The sequence below is a fragment of the Cupressus sempervirens genome, chromosome 2, assembly GCF_028749045.1.
Source record: "Cupressus sempervirens isolate cs-2001-9-10 chromosome 2, ASM2874904v1, whole genome shotgun sequence".
NCBI lineage: Eukaryota > Viridiplantae > Streptophyta > Pinopsida > Cupressales > Cupressaceae > Cupressus > Cupressus sempervirens.
Window position 1 is genome coordinate 777,344,405 of NC_143119.1, and position 16,224 is coordinate 777,360,628.

A 16,224-nucleotide genomic window follows, 5' to 3' on the forward strand; every position below is an offset into this window, starting at 1 on the left:
TTACAACTTCTCCAAAATGAAGAAAAATCGAAAAGCAAACAAGCAAACAATGAAAAACAAGTGCAAGACAAACACATGCCTTTGGTCTTCAACTCAAACATGTCAACAAGCAACTTGCTTTCAAATGTGAATTCGAATTTGGAATTTGGGGAAATTACAAAAGTGTGAAAATGAGAGTTTTCATCATTTTTAAAGGCAAAATGCACTTTTCATGGCATATATATGGATAAGTGTGCAATAACAAGCCATAATATGCATGGAAATAACAAGATAAGCATAAATTGATGAGCAAGTTTGAAAATGTCCACTTACTTAGAGGTTATGAGCCAAAATAGCAATAATCATAGACTTTGAAGACCAATTCCCATCCAAATCTAGATTCTCAAACAATAATTTGACTTTTTCCGTACTTGCATTCAACAAATATTAATGAGCAATGAAGGGTCGAATTTGACATGAAAATGCCAAATACATGGTCTCCAAATACAATAACATGCATTAAAACTCAAACATGACCCCTCTTGATCAAAGGTATGGGCTGAAAATGCCATTTTTTGAAAAAAAAAAGTGACTTTTTAATGCAAAAATTTGGGCCGTTTTTGCAAAAACGTGGCCAAAAAATGCATGTTTTTGAGTCATTGTTGACTTCTGAATGCAAAAGCGACTTCCCCAAATGCTGATACATGGATCCAAATGCAAAAAAGTGACTTCAAAATGCATAAAAGTCGATAAAAACCTCAAATTTTTGGGCATTTTTAGCAAAAACGTGATTCATAAAAGGCATGGAACAAAAACGTTTTGACTTCCAAACACCAAAACGTGAGCCAAGATGCAATGCAAACCACTAAAAATGCCAAAAAGTTTCCTCCTCTTGCTAAAACGTGATCCAAAATGATGGATTTTTAATGATTTTCTCAAAAACATGCCCTTGAAGGAGTTAAACAAAACGGTCTTTAGCAAGAAAAGTCCACATTCATTTTTTGAAAACCCATAGATTGGCAAAAATGACCCTATTGGAGAAGATTTCAAGAAAAACCATGAAGGAAATCAATCAAAATCTTCAAAAACGGGTTCTTGAGAGTTCTTTGCATGTGTTTTTCTTGAAAATGGGTTTTAGAAGGGCAAGAACATGAGATTTCATGCAAAATGCACCTTTTTATGGTCAATGCATATTTTAAAAACATGTCTGTAGTTTCAAAACTCACCTTTTGGAGGCGAATGCATGTTTTAAGAGAAAACTCAACTTTTTGGTGCAATGGCATATTTAAGTTATAAAACTCACCTTTTTCTATGTTATTGCACATTTCAAGTGAGTTTACATGCAATGGCATAAAAAAGGTCCACCTTTGAGTGACTTTACATTCTAAGTTGAATTTTACATGCAATTGTATGAAAAAGGTCCACTTTTGATGACTTCAAGTGATTTAATTAGCATATGTCAATTCAAATTCATTAAAATATTATTTAAGTGGGACATAAATTATATTTACATATCATATTAACAATATAACATGTAAATATCATTTAATAAGTAATATTTACTAGAGCATTTGATTTAGATGCTGAAAATTAAATTGAACTATATAGTTAATAAATTCACTTAAGTAAAAAATCAAAAAGTAAACTCAACTTAAAAATATAACATAAAGTGCACTATAATTTCTTTAAGTGAAAATTTAATTGATAAAGTAACTTAAAACATAACATAAAGTGAATTTAAATTATATTTTTCAAATAGTGAATGCCAAATTAAAATTATAAGATGATATTTTTAATCGTGTTGTTGCATCAAAGGTCCACTTTTTGGGCACTAAAGTGGTCATATTTTTTGACTGACAACTCCAATTAAGCTCTAGGTTAGATCAAATCAAAGGGAAAATCGAAAGCCATGACTTGAGCAAAACCAGAGGACTAAAAACTAACAAATGCACACTCAAAAACAAAGAAAAAGACAATGAAGATTTCGAAAATCAAGCATAGACTCACAAACAGAAAAACGAAAAAGACTTGACGAAAGCATTTAGTAAAAGAGTCCATTATATCAATTGGTACTGATTGGTTGATCAATACTAACCAATTAAATAATGAACTAAACTCAGAGAAATGTAAAATTAAGTTGAAAAAGTTTCATATTGTTACCTACATTTTGTCACTTGCATTTTGTGGTGACAAAATGCAGGACAATAGTGCTCATGCAAGGGAGCCCTTTGAAAGTCATATGCTCACAGAGGTAGAGAAACATTACTCAATATATGATAAGGAAATGTTAGCTATCATGCATGCCTTAGCAAAGTTTCGACAATACTTAGTTTGTGGAAGATTCATTGTGAAGACAGATCATAACAACTTAAGATTCTTCTAAAATAAAAAAGATCTTAATGATAGACAACAAAAGTGGGTAAGCCGAATCTAGGCTTACGACTATCATATAAAATATGTTAAAGGAGTTAATAATACGGTCGCAAATGCTCTCTGAAGAAGACCTCATATGAATAATATTACAAGCATCTTCAAGGATTGGAAAGGAGACATCAATAGAGTATGCCAAGGATCCCCAAACATAGGCCATATTAGAAGGAAATTTACCCAATGGAGAGTTCAAAATACGGGATGACCTAATCCTTTACAAGGGAAGAGTATACTTAACTCCACAATAAAAACTAAAGGCAAATTATTGGAAGAATACCATGACAATCCATTAGCAGGTCATGAAGGATACTACAAAACATATAAGCACATTAGAGATAAATACTCTTGGAAGGGATTAAAGAAGGATGTACTAAAATATGTACAAGAATGCATGACTTGTCAATGAAATAAGGTAGAATTAAAAAAATCCCTGAAGGGTTACTACACAACCATTACCCATTCCAAGCCAAAAATGGGAAATCATATCAATGGATTTTATAACATGGCTTCCAAAAGTCCAAGGGAAGGATAGCATTTTTGGTTGTAGATAGACTTCAACAGAGTATGCAAAGGATCCCCAAACACAGGCCATATTAGAAGGAAATTTACCCAATGGAGAGTTCAAAATATAGGATGACCTAATCCTTTACAAGGGAAGAGTATACTTAACTCCACAATAAAAAACTAAAGGCAAATTATTGGAGGAATATCATGACAATCCATTAGCAGGTCATCAAGGATACTACAAAACATATAAGCACATCAGAGAGAAATACTCTTGGAAGGGATTAAAGAAGGATGTACCAAAATATGTACAAGAATGCATGACTTGTTAATGAAATAAGGTAGAATTAAAAAAATCCTCAAAGGGTTACTACACAACCATTACCCATTCCAAGCCAAAAATGGGAAAGCATATCAATGGATTTTCAAACATGGCTTCCAAAAGTCCAAGGGAAGGATAGTATATTTGTGGTTGTAGATAGACTTACAAAGTATGCACACTTCTTCGCCATTGCTACAGAATACAAGGCACACCAGGCAGCTGAATTAGTCTTTAAAGAGTTTTTTCAACTCCATGGGCTTCCCCAAAACATTTTAAGTGATAAAGATAGCAAATTCCTTAGCAAGTTTTGGCAAGAACTTTTCCACTTAGCAGGTACAACCTTGACTCCTAGCACAGGCTATCACCCTCAAACCGATGGCCAGACGAAAGTGGTCAACAAATGGTTAGAAGGATATCTAAGGAACTATGTTATAGGACAACAAAATGCATGGATTAAGTGGCTACATTTGAGAGAACATTGCTATAATAGTACTCACCACATGTCAATAGGGATGAGCCCATTTAAAGCACTCTATGGATATAAAGCTACATCTTTCGGAAATCTAATCACCCAAGAGAGTATAGTGCCAGGTGCCCAAGAAGTTGTAAAACAAAGTATGGACATCATCAAAACCTTAAAGAAAAATTTGTATCAAGCCCAAAATCAACAAAAAATATATGTAGATAAGAAGCGAATAGAAAGAGTCTTTTCAGTTGGAGATTTAGTATTTTTACGATTACAACCATATAAGTAATCTTCAATTAAGAAAAATGGTGTAGAAAAGCTGAAGCCTCAGTTCTATAGACCATATAGAATACTAAGAAGAGTTGGAGAAGCAACCTATGAGCTTGAACTTCCCAGAGATAGCAAGACACAATGTATTCCATGTTTATCGTCTCAAGAAGGTCCTAGGACAAGTAGTGACTCCTTGCAAAGAGCTACTGCCCTTGGATGATGAAGATCAACTCACCCTAATACCTGAATTTATTCTAGACAAGAGTGAAGAAAACGAGGAGCATAACCATTATTGAATTCTTGATCAAATGGAAAAATCTACAAGAAACAGATGCCGCATGGGAGAAAGAAGAAATCCTTGAATTGAAATCCTTGAACAGATGCCTACTGGTTATAACTTCGTAAAACACTTTGCAAGTAAGCTCTGATACCATTGTAATGGGCGCCTTGGAAATGCCCAAAAACTGAACCAAATGCTGAAATTATATTAATTTCCAAAATGATGAAATCAAGTACAAGCAATGTATTCCAAAGGCCAAACCCCAAGGGAATGACGTTTAGAATGTTACAAGAGAGAATGAACGTCCCTTATTGCCAAGAAAGATATATGATCCACACATCCAAGCTCTTATCAAATGTCATTCACAAAAATCCGATGCTCAACAATGAGACTTTCACCCCTATTTATCCTTTTCCTTCACCCTTCTAGAAGGAACTAAAACATTAATTAATTGCAAGTGCTAGAAACTTCCCCCTTCCAATAATTAATGCACTCTCTAGAAACTCCTCCCTTGCAATACAATAATTAATTGTGCTTCTAGAAAATTAAATTACTAGAGGCTTTCGTCTTTCCAATAATTAATACACACTCTAGAAGCTTCTCCCTTTGTAATATAATAATTAATTAAATTAATTAAATATGAAGTCACCTTTTAATTTTTAATTTATTTAGTGACTTTATAAGAAATTAATTTAATTTCCTCTTATGCTCCACTAAGACTTTGGAGAATGTGAAGGCTTAAAGATGGGGTCATTACAGTCCGCCCTCCTTGAAATTGCTTGTCCTCAAGCAATCTCAGTCCTGTTTGCTGTAGCACCTGCTCACTCTCCCAAGTAGCATCTTCCTCTGGCAGATATCTCCATTTGACCAAATATTCTTTAATCAACCTGCTTCGCAGAGTCCTTTCTCTAGTATCTAGAATAGCCTCAGGAATTAATACGAGCTTTCCCTCCTCATCTAATGGTGGTAATTCTGCTGAAGGCACAACTCTCTGACCGATGGCTTTCTTAAGCCTTGACACATGAAACACATTATTTATCTGACTACCCTCTGGAAGCTCAATCTTGTAAGCAACCTCGCCCACCTTGTGAATCACTCTATAGGGACCATAAAACCTAGGCTTCAACTTCTCTACTCCGCTTTTCTTGAGTGATAACTGTCTGTATGGTTGTAGCTGCAGGTAAACCATATCCCCAACCTCAAAATTGCGCTCTATCCGGTGCTGGTCCACATACAATTTTTCTAATTTTGGGCTTGCTATATATTCTCCTTGAGCACCCTCAAAATATCCTGACTATCCTGCAAGGAGTGTTTCGTTTTGGGCACTCTACTATCCCCCAAAACTAGATCCATGAAACTAGGTGCTTTATAATTGTATAGTGCCATGAATGGAGTCATCTTGATGGACATATGATAAGTGGGGTTATAACAGTACTCTCCCATATGTAGCCATTTAACCCAAGCCCTCTGTTGTGCAGTCACATAGTTCCTCAGATATCCTTCCACCCATTTATTCACAATCTCTGTCTGCCCATCTGTCTGTGGATGATAACTAGTGCTAGGTGTAAGATCTGTACCACACAACCTAAACAGTTCCTGCTAAAAAGTACTCATGAATTTACTGTCCCGATCATTGACAATGAAACTAGGTAGCCCATGTAACCGGAATATCTCTTTGAAGAAAAGATCGGCCACCTGTGCTGCTGTGTCACTGGATGGAATAGCAAAGAAGTGGGCAAACTTCGTCAGCCGGTCAACTATCACATAGATGCAATCTTTCCCTTGTACTTGTGGTAACCCAGTGATGAAGTCCATAGAAATACTTTCCCATTTCCTATCCGGAATGGGCAAAGGTTGTAACAACCCTACAAGATATTTGTGTTCTTTCTTATTCTGTTGGCAAATTGCACACTCCCTGATATGGTTCTGAACATCATCCTTGAGCCCTTTCCATGTAAACCGCTCACGGATCTACCTGTAGGTCTTAAAGACCCCTAGATGTCCAGCTGTAGGTGCATCGTGAAAAGCCTTCAGTATTACCTCCCTAAACTGTGATGAAGGAATCAAATATATCCTACCTTGATACTTTATCAATCTGTCCATCACCACGTAACGATCATCATGTATGGTGCCTGCAAGTACTCCAGAAGCCCAAGTGTCCCTCGCATACTCTTCTATGATCTTATTTCTCCAATCTCTTGTAATCTCAGCTAGAGCACAAATATGAGGTCTCCTGGATAAAGCATCTGCCACCACATTCTTCTTACCTTTGACAAACTCAATGTCAAAGTCATAGGCCTGTAACTTCGTAATCCACTTTTGTTGTCTATCATTCAAATCATGTTGACTCATGAAGTATTTGATGTTGTTGTGATCGGTTTTGATAACAAACTTTCCCCCAATTCGGTAGGACCGAAACTTAGCCAATGCATGCATTATAGCCAACATCTCCCGATCATAGATGGAATAGCTCCTCTCCACTCCACGGAGCTTCCTGCTCTCAAAAACAATGGGATGCTTCTCCTGCATCAAGACCGCCCCAATCCCATCTCCTGACACATCACAATGAAGCTCAAATGGCTTTGTGAAATCTGGTAGAGCTAGTACTGGACATGATGACATCACCTTCTTGAAATGATCCAAGCTTCTCTAAGTTGCCTCTATCCATGTGAAGGCCCCTTTTTTGGTAAGGTCTGTCAAGGGTGCAACGATCTATGAAAATCTTTTAGCAAATCTCCTATAAAATCCGCAGAGACCAAGGAATCCCTTAAGCTGTGTAAGATTCGTAGGAGTAGGCCAATCAACAATAGCCCTAATCTTTTCAGGATCTACCCGAACTCCATTTGCGCTGATGATATGCCCAAGGTATAGTAGCTCAGTCATCCCAAACTCGCACTTAGATTCCTTGGCATACAGTGACTCTTTCTTCAAAGTGGACAACACCATCTCAAGATGTTGTAAATGCTCCTCCCAAGTCTTACTAAAGACTAAAGTGTCATCAAAGAAATCAAGACAAATCTCCGAAGCTGCTCCCTGAATACCTGATTCATGCAACTGTGGAGTGTAGTAAGGGCATTAGTTAGCCCAAATGGCATAACCAAAAACTCGAAGTGGCCATAGTGACACCGAAAAGTTGTCTTCTCAATGTCCTCCTCTCTCATCTTGATCTGATGATACCCTGACCGTAGATCAATCTTTTTAAAAAAGCATGCACCATGTAACTCATCAATCAACTCATCTATTCGTGGGATGAGATATCTGTTCTTAATGGCTTCTTGTTTAATGCCCTGTAATTGATGCACATGCACATTGTCCCATCCTTCTTTTTTACCAACACTATTGTTGGAGCAAAGGGGCTCTTACTAGGCCTGATATGCCCTATTTCCAACAACTCCTTAATTGCCTTCTCTATCTCATCCTTATGTTTCTTAGGATGACGATAGGGAGTAATCATGCCTGGTTTGGCTCCCTCCTCGAGCTCAATAACATGCTCTATCCCCCTGTCAAGAGGAACCCCATGCGGAATCTCGCCAAATACCTTAGTGTGCCTGTCAAGTATCTCTTGGATATTTGGTGGATGACTCTTCACCTGTGGCTCTTGTGAAGTTGGCATAGTGAAACATTCTGCTGCCCACTCTATGTTATTATGCTGAAAAAGTCTCTGCATTCTCCTTAGGGAAACTACTCTGCAACTTGCATCTAAAAGTCCTCTAAGTACAACAGTTCTTCCCTCATGCTGAAACTTCATCTCCAATTTCGCTAGGTTAAGTGTGAACTCTACTAGCGAGGCCATCCATACCATGCCAAGGATGACATCATAGTCTCCCATGTCTACCACATAGAACTCATCTTCCAACTCATAGCCATCTCCAAACTTGATGTGAGGATTAGATATCTTCTGAGTGCATAATAGTTTGTCACCATTAGCTACCATAACTCTAAATCCGGCGTGCTCCTCAGTCTGTAGACCTCTCTTGGCTACCAATTGTGCATCTATAAAATTATGTGTAGCCCCAGTGTCAATGAGTGAGATCACTTTCTGCCCTTGGATAGTACCTCTGACCTTAAATGTGATTGCCTTCTGAGCTCGCGTTAGTCATGCTAATGACTTCTCATCCTCAGGAATGCTGCTCTCCTCTGTAGTGCTATCCTCATCTGAATCAGAGTGCTGATCCTCCCTCTCTGATTGTTACTCTTTTGCTAAGAAATATTCCATTTGATTTGCCTTAGCCTTGAGAGGACACTTGTGAGATAAATCCCAAGGCTCTCTACAGTGAAAACATAACTTCTTTTTTCTTAAATCATTCAAGGTGTCATTATCCAACTTATCTCTTTTGGGCTGAGCATCCTTGTGAAAAGGTTTTTGGTCCTTCTCCTTATCCTTTTTCATATAAGAATCCTTGCGCTGAAATCTGCTCCTAAATGAACAAGGTGCTAAGTCACGAGCCTTTTTAGTGGCCTCCTACAATGTAGCTGGGTCATGCCCCTTGACCCAACCTCGTAAGGGTTCTGAGAGTCCATCCATAAACAACACTACCAACCTCCTCTCTGAAATATCAATGACCAACACAGCTAACCTTTGAAACTCACTGATATACGTCTCAACTGATCCCCACTGTTTGAGTTGTGCCAACTCTTTAAACTATAATTCGGGATCCTTGGTATTAAATCTCTCTATGAGCTTCTCAGTGAACTCCTCGTAAGATGTGATTTGATTATGCCCCAAGGTTACCATGCCATGGTGCCACCACTCATGTGCCGGTCCATCCAAGTGAATAGCTGTATACTTTATAGCCTCCTCTTCAGGCATAGGATTCAGCTGCAAGTATGTATCCATCTTCTGCACCCAAGCTCGTGCGGTCATCTTCCCTGAAGCATCATAATAAGGTAAAGAAAGTTTCCCAACTTTCTGTCTCAGCTCAAGGTTTTGACTTCGTCCTCCTGATCTGGGCATGTGTCTCATCCTCAGGTCTAAGTAATCTCTAAGAGAAATGTCCGCCTAAAACTCCGGTCCACTAGCCTCCCAATCCCTCCTGAACTGATCCTGTAACTCTGCAATTTGCGGTTCATTAATTGGCTGAACTGGATCTCGGGGTGGGAAGGTGGGTAGAAGAGGTCTCGAGCTGGCTGTTTGAGTTGAGCGTGCAACATGTCTAAAGTTGTCAGCCTCATTTCCATTGTTTTCATGTCCATCATTAATGTTGTCTTGACCTCCATTATCATTGCCCCTATTATTGTTGTTTCCATTGTTGGCATCACCTGGATTAATATCGATGCCCATCTGTCTAGCCATTAACTGCAACATCATATCCATTTGCCTATTCTGCTCCTGTTGCATCCTATTTTGCTCTTGTTGCATCATATCCATATGCCTATTTTGCTCTTGTTGCATCCGCTGCCCCTCCTCCAATGTACCCAGTAACCTGAACATTACATTTTCTTGATCTAGACTGGTATCTCGGTCACCAATACTGTTGTCTTGTTCAAAGAATATCTCCTCTATGTCTGTATGACTAGATTGAATGTCCCTCTGCTCGAATGAACTGCCTTGTTCGTTTTGCAAGTCTGAACTCCTACTTTGTCTTGCTCTGGTATTGCGAAAATTATAAAGCCCTTGTCACATGCTTAAACATAGATGCTGAAGATCTCCATAGGATAGTAGGACTTATAGCTCTGATACCACTGTAATGGGCACCTACCGGTTATAACTTCGTAAAACACTTTGCAAGTAAGCTCTGATACCACTGTAATAGGCACTCTTGAAATGCCCAAAAACTGAACCAATTGCTGAAATAGATTTTTTAATGCAAACTGAAGATGGAACCAACGCTGAAATTATATTAATTTCCAAAATGATGAAATCAAGTACAAGCAATGTATTCCAAAGGCCAAACCCCAAGGGAATGACGTCTAGAATGTTACAAAAGAGGATGAATGTCCCCTATTGCCAAGAAAGATATGTGATCCACACATCCAAGCTCTTATCAAATGTCATTCACAAAAATCCGATGCTCAACAATGAGACTTTCATCCCTATTTATCCTTTTCCTTCACCCTTCTAGAAGTAACTAAAACATTAATTAATTGCAAGTGCTAGAAGCTTCCTCCTTCCATTAATTAATGCACTCTCTAGAAACTCCTCCCTTGCAATACAATAATTAATTGTGTTTCTAGAAAATTAAATTACTAGAGGCTTCCGCCTTTCCAATAATTAATACACACTCTAGAAGCTTCTCCCTTTGTAATACAATAATTAATTAAATTAATTAAATATAAAGTCACCTTTTAATTTTTAATTTATTTAATAACTTTATAAGAAATTAATTTAATTTCCTCTTATGCTCCACTAAGACTTTGGAGAACGTGAAGGCTTAAAGATGGGGTCATTACAATTGCTTGAGGACAAACAAATTCAGAACGAAAGGACTACAATGAACCTTGATCAAATTATTAAATCATAACTTTGGACTAATATATTTTTCATTAATAAATATTTGCTTATGTATTAATCAATTAATAAGATTTATTCATCAATATCCATTATTCATAATTTTAGAAGTTGATACATTCTCATTCAAACTATTGCTTATGTCATGTGGGATGCCACTCGCAATTAACAAAAAAAGGGGTAAAGTAACCCATCTAATCACCAACATAGCGGTCAAATCTTCACAAACACCATTATCTAGCCACGTAACCCTCTAGGCAAACGTACGTCTTATGGGTCTATTCATGGGTTGCACTGGTTGATGGGAGCCGAAGGAAATGTAAGGCACGTGGAAAGTCGAAGAGAGCATCATCAGATTTCGTTGGCTTTCAAAGTCATTTGCTGAGGAGTTTAACATTGACCACCGAGCCTAGAGAAGACTGCGTCCCCACCAATCAACGTGGATCAAACACATTGGAGGTACAAACCCACATTGGTTAGCAAGGAGTGCATAAATGTTTATTCGTGAAGAGTTTTATTAAAGGAGGATATTATATTTAAAGTGTGGATATTTTTCTTTCAAGGAAGGCATGAATATTTTTAATTCAAATATAAGATATATGTATAAATATGTTGTCCTAGAGAAATTGATTATTTGTTAAGATCAAGAGAGTCCTTCTGGGAAGAGAGTGATCTTATTGGCGTAAGATCAAGAGAGACCCCACTAGGAAGAGAGTGATCTTAATATAGGTATAAGGCCGGAATATTCCATTGTAGTTAACATATGCATATCTGATAAGGGCCCTAGATAGAGAATATCTATTCTAGGAAGGACCTTAAAAGGAGCACTTTATAGAAGACGGAGAAGTAATTGAGGGCTATGAATCCTAGAGAGGGTTATCAATCCCGATGTGAAAACGTCTTTAAGGTTGGGGATAGGATAGAGGGTAGATCAGCGAAATGTAATTTATTATTATATAAACTCTAACAATGATTTTATAGACATTTTTAGCGGAGACATTACAATCAACCAATTTTACATCATGAAAGATCTACCAAAAACGACCTACATGTTACTGGTTAAAGATCAATACAAACATTCAATTTTTTCTTCATTTTCCTTTCTGTACTTCATTTAATTGATCCAAAACATGCCTTCCTGTAAACCAAATCATGCACAATTGTAACCATGATCAAATAACTGAGTAAACATCATAAATCTTGAATTTCATCTCCTGAAACATCATAGATTTAATAGGCGAATCAAATCATTCACTGTATGTCATAAGCTATTCAACCCGGTTGTACTGTTTCACTTCAATCAATCATAACTCTTCCAATACTTATGTGCAATACATGAAATTACATATACAACACCTAGAGACATCCCTGAGTCTCCTATATCAATTGCGCACTCTAACTCAACACACAAACCAACCGCACACTTGATTCGTAATCTGGACAGTATAGAAAATAACCATTCTGATAACCAGTACACTTCAAACTTAGTTGATATCAATGGAAACGCAATAACTGATTAAACAATCATCGAATATATTATGTAACAACTCTTAAAGACAATCGATAAACAGTTATGCCAGCATGATGAGGAGGAGACTTTGCCTTGAATGCTCAGAAAGTTTGATGGCAAGGGAGTCTAACTTGTTAGGATGCCAATGTCAGTGGTTCCCAGTTTACAAATACTTTGACTCTTATGAATACCATCAAATTCAAACTGAATATCAAGCAAACGAACACTATAAACCTTCAAATCCATGGAGATTTCACATAACCTTTTCATTGTGTCTTCACTGAAAACTTGTTTACTAAACAAGTTCTTTCAACCTTATGCAAGTTTTTCTTTACTATTTGGGTTTCATTCATCAAAGATACATTAGGAAAGATTGAGGAGAGCTCATTCTAAATCTTTCATTTTACTTGTCACAAGTTATCTTAAACTTCTGTTGCTCTGGTGAAACTTCATTAATGACTATCAATTTCCATTCAACGCACTAGAGCCAGGATTCAGACTGGTTTTCTTACACTATCTAGGAAATTTTCTTGTCTACAAGAATATCAACATCCGTTTCTGTCATTTCTTTGAAATCTTTTAGAATCTCTTTCCAAACTATTGCCTCCTTTCTATTACTTTTCAGCTCTTTGTCAATAGCTTCTTTCTTGATTTGCACCTCATTCTAAGTTGCTTTAACTTTTCTAATGAATTTAAATGTGTGTACTTTGACTTTTTCAACCCATTTCTCACTTACTGTTACATATGCTATATATTTGTGGATATTCTCATAATTCCTCTTTCAATCTGTCCCTCAAGACTTGTGACAACAGATGGATTGTTTACATCTAATGGTACGGTGGTCATATCCACAATGGACTTTAGATAATATAAGATAAGATAAATTATTAATGCACAGCAAGAGACCACCAGAGGTCTAAGGGACTGAAAGTTACAACAAAGTGTCAGTCAAAAGCAGGAACAACAAATGGTGCCCAGGAAAAAACGAGCAACAAAGAGACAAAATAAAAAAAAGGGAGACACAACCACAGAACAAGGGCAACCAGCTAGGAACTTTTGGTCAATGAGAAGTACCCTAGAATAGAAGGGTAGCCACCAAGGTGAGAGGGGGTCTGAGACCATCTCTGGGAATAAATGGGAGTGGAGAGCTGCTGCCATGGTGCATGATCTCTATGAGGTCTCATAGATCTGGAATGAATAGAAGTAGGAGGGTGCAGCGAACTCTTGGTGCCTCTAGTGGAGGTGATCAGCGTGAAGGAGGTGATGAGCTGATCTCAATTGTGCCTCGGGGGAGACTGGAGCTATAAGGTGTGGTCGTGAAGACGTGTAGGCCTCTGGAGGTAAAGTGCCAAACACTGCTGTTTGGTGTATCTGAAAAAGGAAGCTAAGGACCGACAATCCCTGAAAAAACAATGGAGCCTCCCACAAATCTTATAATCGATGGGGCAGTGGAATAAAAAGTGTAACTCTGTCTCTACCGAACACTTGCTTTAGTCAATTTTGAGCATTTCTCCTCTATTGTCCTTGTACCAGGTTTGCAGTAGACACTTGAAACTTATGCATGCACCATCATGAGTTGAGGGGCCAGGGTCAACCCTAGTTACATCAAAATCAACTTAGGTGGCTTCATTCACATCTTTTCCAAAATGGGTCTTTCTATTTTCATGCACATATTACCTGACAGTTGGCATTGAATCCGCTATCAGTCTGGAACCAGCCTTCATCTTCTATTGCTTCTCAAATTGAAAACTATATTGAGTTCAAGAAGACATATGGAAGTGCTGACTGTTTCAAAATGAATAAATTGATCGTGTAGGCTACCATTGACGAGTCCACCCCAATTGATAAATTGTTTTTCTGGTGATACAATAATGATAAAGAGGTCCATCTATATCTGCAGATTTGTAGAATCTGTCCTTTACCTCAGCCAATAAATCCTTACAGCTATTTGATTCATGGCCATATGAACATTGGCGTCATCATCATCTTGCAACTAGTTGGTTTTATCTTTGATTCAGGTTAATACCTATGAACAACCACCTGGAAACTTATAGTATGCACACTAGTGAAATTGACTCCGCAATAGGCTTCCATTTATGTTGTTTGAAAATTGTTTACTGTAGTTCAAAAACGGGGTAATGGTAAGTAATCATGTAACTTGAGAATAATTTGAAGATAAGTAAAGAGTTTATCCAAATTCCAAGGAAAATATAACAGGACACATTGTTATCATATTTTATTGAAGGGTATATACTTTCAATGGTTATTTGGCATGTGTTGCTTTTATTTAGAACTATAGTTTGCTCAGATTGGATTTTCTACAAAATTACTCTGTTTTGGGGGATATTGTGGCACTGGGATTCATGATAATTTTAATTTCAATTACAAATTGACCAAATCTCCATTGATGAAACAAAATATCTTCAAAAGAATTTTTAAGTCTCAAGGTGCTGTAATGTCTTGGGATTTAATTGATCTAACCTTTGTTCCTGTCTTAGTAATAAAATTCTGTCAAATCATAAAATTTTGGTATCTTAAAGTGAATATTCTGTCATGGTGATCTAACACTGGGAAAACTTTTTTGCCTCAAGTTGAAATATGATCTCTTCTACCTTAGATGAATACAAATCACATGCCAAAAAAGCTTAGTCTGGGCCATGCATTAAATGGGAGTTGTTTCAAAACGTACTCAACTTCTAACTGCTGCATCACCAATATTTTGTTCTTTGCTGCATCCTTTCTTGATCTATTTTCAGTAAATGTCTAATTTATTCCTGCTAACATGTGCAGATAGCTTATCCTCCAAAATTGGCAGCTTTGTCATCTACATCTCATGTTGGATCTCCTGTGTCATCTGTTTCATTGAGGAGTACTTTGGTAAAACATTCAATAGATTTCCGACCTTCTGCTCTAAGGCTCAAAGACAGCTTCACAGTCAAATCACCAGTTTCAGCCATGAACCGAGATAAAGTTCAAAAGAAAGAAAAAACAATCAACATGAGCATTGAAGACTCACTGGAGCTTATGGAGGAAGAACGGGTGTGCCTTCTCTGTAACTTTATCTTGTATCTTGCATACTGTCTACATTTGTTTGTATTGCATACCATTTGTGGACTGTTTTTATTTTTTATATTTAATTTAATTACTGGAAATGGTTTTTCATTTGTTTGTAGTTGAATGCTGCTTCAAGCAGGCCATTGAGTCAATATAAATTTATGTAATGCAGGCCATTGAGTCAATATAAATTTATGTAACTCCATAAGTAATTTTTATGTGATATTTTGGTAGTCAAAACTTTTTAGAAACTGGGCATCCTATTTGGATTTGAAAAAAACTAAGTTACCAGATTCTCTCCAGCAACCCTCAAAGTCTGGTTCGATTCTGTACAGAGTCTGGTCCTTGTCAAATTCTCCCCAAATTCGTTAGCAGAGCTACGAATTTGCTGCAAATTTTGTCAGAGGCACCTGACAAAATTTGCAGTGAATGTTGAAGAAGTTGCTGCCCAACAGCCAAACCTGGGCTGAATTTGGTCTCGAAACATTTTTTTAGACTTTTTCTAAGTGTTTTTTTCCCTAATTTGGTCTATTCGATTCTCCCAACCCTAAAGTGACCACTAAAAAGACCAAAAAGAGTGGTTTATATGCCATTTATGTATCTCCAAATGTAGAGGAAATCCGAATTGACTTTAGGTGACATCCTCTAACCAATACAAAATAAAAATTCAGATAACTGCACTTATCTTTTGACAATCCTTTCAATCTCAGACTATCCCCTTGGTGTGGAAATATGTTGCATATGACCAAGAAAGTGTATCATGTTGTATGTATGGCTAAATGATGCAATTGATATCCTATTGAACTAAAACATAAACATGGTGGTGTATTTTGCTATGTTGCTTTACTATTAGCATAGTGATAGTATGGACTTATTTGTTATTGCATATATATGCGCACACACAAATTTTAAAAAAAAACATATGTTTTTGTACGGCTGAACTGAAAAGGAATCTAAACCC

The 16,224-nt window shown here is 37.1% G+C and overlaps 1 protein-coding gene across 4 annotated transcripts in view; it reads left to right on the forward strand.

Annotated features, from left to right (window-relative positions):
- The window catches only part of LOC149575779 (beta-amylase 2, chloroplastic-like), a 187,433-nt gene that overhangs the window by 34,420 nt on the left and 136,789 nt on the right, over nt 1-16,224 (forward strand). For all 4 annotated transcript variants that reach the window (XR_016360233.1, XM_089815568.1, XM_089815567.1 and 1 more), the window contains exon 2: nt 15,000-15,248. Coding sequence is in view for 3 of the 4 variants with exons in the window: in XM_089815568.1 (XP_089671694.1) it covers nt 15,000-15,248 (249 nt within the window). In the remaining variant the exon portion in view is untranslated. The remainder of the gene's footprint in view (nt 1-14,999; nt 15,249-16,224) is intronic.